This window comes from Ornithodoros turicata, chromosome 6 (assembly GCF_037126465.1).
Source record: "Ornithodoros turicata isolate Travis chromosome 6, ASM3712646v1, whole genome shotgun sequence".
NCBI classification, from domain to species: Eukaryota; Metazoa; Arthropoda; class Arachnida; order Ixodida; family Argasidae; genus Ornithodoros; species Ornithodoros turicata.
Window position 1 is genome coordinate 74,326,691 of NC_088206.1, and position 8,696 is coordinate 74,335,386.

At 44.4% G+C, this 8,696-nt stretch overlaps 1 protein-coding gene across 1 annotated transcript; it reads left to right on the forward strand.

Moving 5' to 3' along the window:
- The first annotated feature begins 34 nt into the window (after positions 1-34).
- LOC135397417 (T-complex protein 1 subunit delta-like) lies at positions 35-7,217 on the forward strand. The gene is made up of 11 exons (XM_064629017.1): positions 35-226; positions 442-494; positions 685-774; positions 3,545-3,653; positions 5,480-5,744; positions 5,799-5,934; positions 6,111-6,250; positions 6,307-6,511; positions 6,565-6,695; positions 6,743-6,977; positions 7,029-7,217. The coding sequence occupies exons 1-11, from the start codon at positions 127-129 to the stop codon at positions 7,158-7,160; spliced, it is 1,596 nt and encodes a 531-aa protein (XP_064485087.1). The 5' UTR covers positions 35-126; the 3' UTR covers positions 7,161-7,217.
- Positions 7,218-8,696: the final 1,479 nt, after the last annotated feature.

Here is an 8,696-nt window from a genome sequence, read left to right on the forward strand (position 1 = left end):
ATACTGGATATATTCATATTATGTGCGGGATGGCCGGTCTATTTATCGTTGCATCGTTCCGTGTGACAGCGTTTGTGTCTGCGCTGTGTGGTTTTGGTGAGAATAATCTCGAAATATACGTCTAAAATGCAGTCGGTAACGGCAAGAGGAGGGGGCGACAAATCATCTTATAAAGACAAAGATAAACCGGCGCAAGTTCGTCAGAGTAACATTACTGCAGCGAAAGGTAACACGTGCGTAAGGCTTAGTGATGCCGGGCCTTATGACAGCACTACCTCTTTATACTTATTGTATTCTTTTGCCTATCGGGGTTGAGTTCCTCTGCTCACATTGTGGTCGTCATTACTTAGACGGCCAATACCCCCTTCGTAGGACTCCTAAATGACTTTCGTAAAAAGACCATATTAGGAGTGCATTGAAAAGGGGCCATTTTTTCCCCAGCTGTTTCAGATGCTATCCGCACCAGTCTCGGTCCTCGCGGTATGGATAAAATGGTACGTCTCTTTCTGCTCTACAAAACGGAATAGTAATGGATTTCTATGCAGGGGCCATATTTCCTTATCTCACTGTTTAATCGACTTGTGGATATGATTATAACAATTGTACGGAATTAAAGCGAGTGAATCAAAATTTCAAGTATCAATATAGCTGCTGAGAGAAAAATTAGATTCGATCATCTTTCAGATCCAGTCTGCTAATGGGGATGTAACGATCACCAACGACGGAGCAACCATCTTGAAACAGATGCAAGTTCTGCATCCGGCCGCAAAAATGGTGAGACACTCAACATACACCACTTTACAAACAAGGCGCAGGGTTGATGAGGGCGAAACACACTCAATTCATCCGTGCAAATGCTTTCCGCAAGTGTGACATCGGCTGTGTTGCACTGCTACACCACTCTCGACTGTCTCTTTCCACAATACCCGAAATAATTTTGAGCTCCGAAGGAACGAGATAAGTGTTGCTATAAAACCAAGTTGTTTATGAACGGTACACAACATGACAATCCCATCATGCTGCACGTTAACAGCACGGTCAACGTGTCGCCGATCCCAATCGCATTGTACTTTATCAAGTATTTTTGCCGAGCCAGTTCACTGCTGATACTGTGCAAGCGTAGAAGTCACTGGAAGCACACAATTACTTCACCTTAGGCAAGCTGTTTCTGAAAAGAGCCAATTTGCTACCGTGCACAGATTCATGTATGTGTACACAGGTGTCGTCACAAAGGCGATGTCAAAAGGATTCACAGTCAAGCGATTTCTTGGATGAAGCTTCGCAGCACCAATAGGGTTTATTCACATGACGTCATCCGTAGGAGTTTGCAACTTTTTGCTTGCAAGCAGATGTTCTGCCGCCATGTTGTAGGTCCCTTCCAAGTCATTACCCGCATCTCAGTCACCGTATATTCTAGCATATCCGAGTAATTTCCGACTTTAATAGTCATCCACAAAGCATATGGCAATGTACGAATGCGGGTAAATAACTTGGAGGGACCTACAGTATGCAGTGAATAAACCCTATTGATTGCTATTTTGCCCACACCTGGCAGACGATAATTGGTTGATACAGATGCAAAGCTTATCGAAATTGCTCACAGTATTGCCCGAGCAATCAGTCTTTCAAAATTATTCTTAACGAATCGCTGGTTTTAAATTGGAAACCTGCGGAGTAGAGCAAAATGGAAAGCACTGCAAGCAGCGGGTGTTCTATATGCAAAACTATCGATAGTTTTACAATAATTGACTATTGATAGTGCTGTTCTTTTGATAGCTAGATTTGGTTCCTGTCTGTTTTGTCACGGGCACAGTGACAACGAAAACAGAGTGATGCAAGTTGTTTCCATTTTGATGGAATGTATGAATGCAAGCAGCGAAAGAAGATGCTAATGATAACCATCACACTCAAGTATGGTCCACACTATTGTGTCCATCTGTGAAAGCGACTCGCACAAAGTTGCATTTTTGCACTACTATCTCACTTGACAAGTTGGCCGTTTCTAGTACAGTATGCACATAGACGGATGGACCAGGCTTTAGACTGCAATCTATCCACAGCTGCTTTGAGTTGTATAGAGGCATTTTCTTTTATCTGCTCCGCGATCGATGGCTGACTATCAATAGTATGCGTCATGGTGTATTCCTACCCCATTTCTTGCGCATTGTTAGCTTTATAAAACGCTTGGCAAAGATTGGTTGTGGGACAGTGAACTGACCTAATGTTTTGCTCACTGGTCAACTACTTTGTTCAATTTCAGGTGTTTGTTCTCGAACAACACATCACTAATTCATATCCATTCAATATATTTAGCCAAATACTGTTAGTGGTGTCTGTCTTAGGTTCTGAAGATTTTGAGATTAAAGGGACATGCAAAAACAACTTGACTCGAAATTACGTTACACACTACGTTGATTTCGTACTTGTTATTATAATTTAAAACTTTGATTCTGTTACGAAGCTACAATGAAAATTGTTTCTGTGCTAAGCAGTGAACACAGTGACACATGCAGTTTCAGTAAGTGAGGACAATTGCTTAGTAATCCCTGCTGCTCTCCTCAATCTTGCATGGAGACATTGATGCTCATGAATATATGAAGCAACACCATTTTACCAGCACTGCTCCATTATCATTGCTTGTCCATGCACACAATGCTGTGGAAGCATTACTCTAGCACCAGATGTTGCTTCATCTTTTTCTGGTGCCTGAGCAAGGAGAAGCAGAGATTACAGTTATACCTGTTAAGGTGTTAACAGCATAGCTTGCCCCCAACTGTACCCCTTCGAATAGGATGTGGCTGGACTGCGTTACAAAGGAAATGTGGTCCTCTTGCAACATGCCACATGAAGGACTTGACCTGTTTGTGCCTATTGGTGATGATCCCTTTGAAGGCCTCCGCTTGCTGGAGTCAACTTGAGTGGCAGACAGCCAGCTTTTAAAGAGGAACAATAATGTGGGGTAGTTCCATGGTTGAGAAAAGGTTGAGTATTCGAACAGACACGCGTCGTTGGTCCAAAGAGTGTCACAAAACCCTCAAGTTTCGTCTTCTCTGTGCTTAGGCATCTCCAAACTCATATTCTTGTTCTAGCTGCTGTCAGTGTGTTGGTTCCAGGGAAGATGACAGGTTGAGATTAAAAGCGAAACTAATGTTCATATTGTGTACAAGCTCGTGCGGACACTTACCTGCAGATTCGGTCCTTCGGTGCTATCCTCTTTGTCGTAGGCCATCCCTGTCCAGCAACTTTTTGAGTTTGTGGCCGTCAGGTGAACAACCTTGTAACATTCTGACTCGCACACAACTGTTGCCTCAATAAGTTGACAGCACCCAATCGCGCACGAAATGCTGGTTAACATTGAATTGCGATGGGAGGTTAATGAAACTTGTGCTCAATTTGTTTTTTACAAATATTAGTTTATGCAATGAACGTTTGAGTGACCTTTTGTGAGGCAGAGTTAGATTCAAGTTAACCTGTGTAATTTTCGTGAATAGAGGGCTTTGCGGCGCTAACAGGAATAAATGTTCTTTTTCCTCTCATTTGTCAGTTGGTGGAACTCTCCAAGGCGCAAGATGTGGAAGCTGGTGATGGCACAACATCTGTGGTCGTCATTGCTGGGAGTCTCCTTGATGCGGCTGCCAAACTCCTTCTCAAAGGTTGCTTCCATAAATGGCATTTTTTATTGAGCATCTATCTCAAATGTTTATGTGAAACCCTTTGGCAAAAGAATGAATGAGCGAACAAAGGAGAGATGAGGGTCTAACAACACCAGACATGCTACATGGAATGTTTATTTAGGGCACTCTTTAACCTTGGTGGCTGAGTCGTTGCTGATCCCAAGATGACGGTGGCAGTAAATAACGTAGGCAATGGAAAGCATCAAAAACGAGCAGGGAAGGAAATGCGCGGTAATTCTGAAGGGAAAGTACCCCAGGCAGAGATGTTACACAGAGGAAAGTCTGGCTTCTAGTTCAACCTTGGTGTTGGAATAGTTCTGTAGAAGGCCAACAAGCAAGGCACGCAACTGACAAGACTACTGGGCTGAGGAAAAACTGAAAATAATAAGAGAAAAATTACCTTTATCTTCCAGGTTGTAATTCTGCCTCTATTATTTCTGTGTGGGGGAAATGGAATCACATGAGAAAACTTTCTCCTATGCCATTTGAGGTTGACAAGAACAGTGTTTGGATTATGTGGTTTTGGTGTGCATTTCTCCATACTGCTAGCTTTATAGAATGCATATTGGTAATTTTCCTTGTTTTGTTAAATGGTATTTGTACGATGAAAACTGTAAATTGCTGGATTGGGTGTTGCACAGATGTGTGCAAGTTCTTGGAACCTCTGTAAACTCGAACCATGGCCTGTTCATTATAACATGCTTGGCAAAACTCAGTCTTGTTCAATGTAGCGAATGAGTCAGTCTGGCCTTAAATGAAGCCTCACAATTCGTATTTAAACTCAACTTCCCTGGAACAAAATTCCTAATTTCCTCAACCCACATGGCAGTGCCATTTGCTGTGTGAGCCAACTTGAAAACTGGGCTTGTTTGTCTTATATAGAGGGATTATGCGTATACACAGTGTTTCATAAATAATTCCAACCAAGAACTGTCTTTTTTATGAGCGTCTGTTCGACACTACCTTCAATCTGTGTACCGTGTGAATGAGTGGGAGGCGCTCATTATTTAAATAAAAATTTGCGCCAGTTTTCTCAAAAAACAACTTCTAAAGCAGGGTGCACTTTTCGCAGAGGGAAAAATCTGCCACTGAAGCGGGTCATTTCACAACTAAGCACAAAAGGACTTAATTCATTGGTTGATAAGGGAGCGGAAGAGCGTCCTTTTGTGCTTCACCATGACCATCCGCAACAAAAATATATAAACCGAAACCAACTAATTACGGCAATAAACGACCTGCTTCGGTGGCAAATGTTTCCCTCTACGAAAGGTGTCCACTAAAGGGGTAGTACCCATTTTAATGCCGCCCTGCTTTAGATGGTATCGCAGAGATACTTGTAAAAAAGAAAGTTTGGTGCTTCCATTGAGAAATTATTTAGCCTGAGGATTTCACTGCCAGAAACTGTTGCACAGAGACGGCTCACAAGTCAAAATCCTAGGGTCCCTGGAGCACTGGCTTGTCCAAGTTGAAGAGCTCCACGAGGGTTTTGTTAGTTAAATGACATAATTTAATTAATTTCACCCCGGCCAAACCGTAGTACAGTTGCACAAACTTTCCTTAGTCAGCCGCATAAACCTTTGAATATAATTGGTGAGGGACAACTTTGGGCTCTGTTTGTTTCCACCATTTATTGAGAACCAGTTTTGAATGTCACGTAATGAGGCAAATGGCCCATCAAATTGAAACTTTCCTCTCTGTGGTGAAGACATTTAACGTGGCTTCATTCGTCAAGTTTTTGCTATGTTTACGAAATCTCAGGAATGCTGAAAGAAGCAGCAAATGACAATAGGAGCTTTGAATTTCAGGCATTCATCCAACAACCATATCTGAGTCGTTCCAGAAATCGGCAGCCATGGCTGTGCAAGTTCTCAAGGGCATGTCTGTCCCTTTGGACCTCTCTGATAGAGAGAGCCTCCTCAAAAGTGCCTCTACCGCACTCAACTCAAAGGTTGTTTCTCAGCATTCTGCTCAACTGGCACCCATTGCAGTAGATGCAGTGCTCAGGGTCATCCATCCTGCAAAGGACACTAATGTCGACCTTAACGATATCAAGGTCATCAAGAAACTGGGGTATGATCTTTGTAGGAAACAATTGTTTGACTGTACTAGAAGGAATAATTTCAGGGGCACTGTAGAGGACACTGAGCTGGTGGATGGACTGGTGTTTACTCAGCATCTGGCAGGCTCTGGGGGACCCCACAAGGTGGAAAAAGCACGAGTTGGACTCATCCAATTCTGCATTTCACCTCCCAAGACTGATGTAGGTTTCCTAATTACATATATTGTGTTTAAACCAATGATGAAGTTTAAAGCGTAGCCTTAGGACACTTCTGAGTGCTTCTGTGAACTGTGCTTGTTTATTCTGATGCCTTTATTCCATTCTAACGAGATATCATAAGATTATAAGAAGATAAGAAAATGAAATGTTGTTTTTAGATGGACCACCAGGTTATAGTGAGCGATTATGCAGCAATGGATCGTGTCCTGAGAGAGGAACGTGCTTACATTCTCAACATTGTCAAGCAGATAAAGAAGGCTGGCTGTAATGTGCTCCTCGTTCAGAAATCCATCCTCAGGTGAGGATAAGATAATTGAGGATTGGAGAAATATTTGACGGTGATCAACTCTGCAGGGATGCCTTGTCTGACCTTGCGCTGCATTTCCTTGCCAAGTTGAAGATCATGGTGGTGAAGGACATTGAGCGGGAAGACGTAGAGTTTGTCTGTCGCAGCTTGGGTTGCCGTCCCGTTGCATCTCTGGACCACTTCACTGCAGACACCTTGGGCTCGGCTGACCTTGCAGAAGAGATCACGACGGGAAGTGCCAAGTACATCAAGGTACTGCTATGCTTGGTGTGATTTTGGTATAGCATGCACAACATGGTCAATAGGTAACAGGAGTGGCCAATCCTGGTAAGACTGTCACCATCCTGGTAAGAGGCTCCAACAAGCTGGTTCTGGAAGAAGCGGCTCGTTCGTTGCACGATGCCCTGTGTGTTGTGAGGTGCCTCGTTAAGAACAGGTATGATGGAATTTGTTTTGAGAGATGTTTTGAGAGCTTGGTTGCAGAGCCCTGATAGCGGGAGGAGGTGCACCTGAGATGGAACTGTCACTCCAACTCACTGAGCAGTCTCGTCTTCTTACGGGGTTGGATGCCTACTGCGTGCGGGCATTTGCGGAAGCCCTTGAAGTGGTGCCCTACACACTGGCGGAGAATGCTGGACTAAACCCCATTGCAACAGTTACGGAACTGCGCAACAGGCACGCGGAGGGCGAGAAGCAGGCAGGCATCAACGTCCGTAAGGTACGCCTCCGTTCTTAATTGGAAAAAAGTTTACGTATCATTTTGTAACAGGGATCAGTGACCAACATCTTGGAGGAAAATGTTGTTCAACCCCTCCTGGTGTCAACAAGTGCCATCACTCTCGCTGCAGAAACTGTAAGGAGCATCCTCAAGATCGATGACATCGTGCAATCTGTTCGCTGATTAATTTAATGTTCTTTTACCGCATTATTTGAGCCAAATAAAAGCTTGCTTTTGTTATGTTTGTGTATTGTTCCAGGGATTGCAGTATTTAAAAATGAAATGTGTTCAAGTCAAACCGGGACTTTCCGTCTCCTGAGTGTACAAATGGCTCGAGCTGCTACTTTTTCGTCTTTTTCACACACGACAGGCCTCCGCATTCACCACGTGGTGGTCCAAAGTTTGTGCAAAACAGAAGACACGTGCTAGACAAGATGGCCGACAACGAGGTGAGCGCGCACATCGAACAGCAAGTTGTCATCAAGTTTCTCGTGAATGAAGGCGTAAAGTCATCTGAAGTTCACAGAAGACTTGAGGCTCAGTATGGCCACACTTAGCCGCAGCAAAGCGTGGTGCAAACAGTCCCGAGACGGCCATACATCGGTGCAGGGGCGGCTCGGAGCCCAGTGTCAGAGTTCCTGAGAACATTCAACTTGTGGAGCGTCTGATCCTCAAGGACTGACGGATAACATGTCTCGAACTGGCTCGAAAGACAGACCTTTCTGTAGGAGCGTTGAACACTATCATTCATGAACACCTCCAGTTTCAGAAACTTCCCGAGGCAGCTCTCCGTGTTTGACTGGCAGAGAAGACTGGAAATCTCCCAAGACCTAAGGTACCATTTCGACACTGAAGGACAGCCGTTCCTTGATCGGATCATCACGTGCGATGAAACGTGGGTGCACCATTTCACTCGAGTCACACATCAAAACAGTGGAAGCATCCGGGCTCGCCGGCTCCCAAGAAGTTCCGAAGTCTGCGGGTAAGGTTATGGCTATGGTTTTCTGGGACAAGGCTGGCGTTGTTCGTGTTGATTTTCTGACCAATGGTACCACCACCAATAGTGCATATTACTGCTGGGTTCTCAAGGACGTACATAAGGCGCTGAAGCAAGAACAGCTGGGTGCCTCATCACTAAACGAGTCCTCCTACAGGACAACACTCACCTTACAGGAACTTGGCTGGGAGTTGCTGCCACATCCACTTTACAGTCTAAACCTCGATTTCCATCTCTTGGGGCCTCTGAAGGTGTTCCTTGGGGGCTGCGACGACGAGGTCAAGAATGCCGTCTGATCATGGCTGCTACGTGGCAGTAAGGATTTCTACGCTGCTGGCATCCAAGCCCTCGACAAGTGCAGCTGGAGATTGTCGAAAATTAATTTCTCGCCTCTAAGTTAATTTTACTTTTGCAAAAGATAAGTCCCGGTTTGACTTCAACACCCCTCGTATTTATATATTGTATTGAAATGTGTTTAAATGTCACGTTATCTGGAGTAGAGATATCCAGACTATGTTACCAGGAAGGAACCTGTAACCATTGGATTTTGTTGGACAGCAAGTACGTGGACCAGTCTTCTAGGACCTAGGTCCAGAAATGTGCATTGTTCTCTCCGGGGCCTTCTGTACTCCCCTTTAGTGTGTGCAGGCACATGGTAGAGATGGACTATAAGCAGAAATGCGCCTTCTATCCACATGTGAACGTCAATGTCCAGGCTGTCA

Coding starts and splice junctions, on each gene's coding strand:
- LOC135397417 (XM_064629017.1), top strand. CDS start 127: ATGCAGTCGGTAACGGCAAGAGGAGGGGGCGACAAATCATCTTATAAA. Junction 227..441: donor TAACATTACTGCAGCGAAAG/GTAACACGTGCG, acceptor TTTTTTCCCCAG/CTGTTTCAGATGCTATCCGC. Junction 775..3,544: donor TGCATCCGGCCGCAAAAATG/GTGAGACACTCA, acceptor CTCATTTGTCAG/TTGGTGGAACTCTCCAAGGC.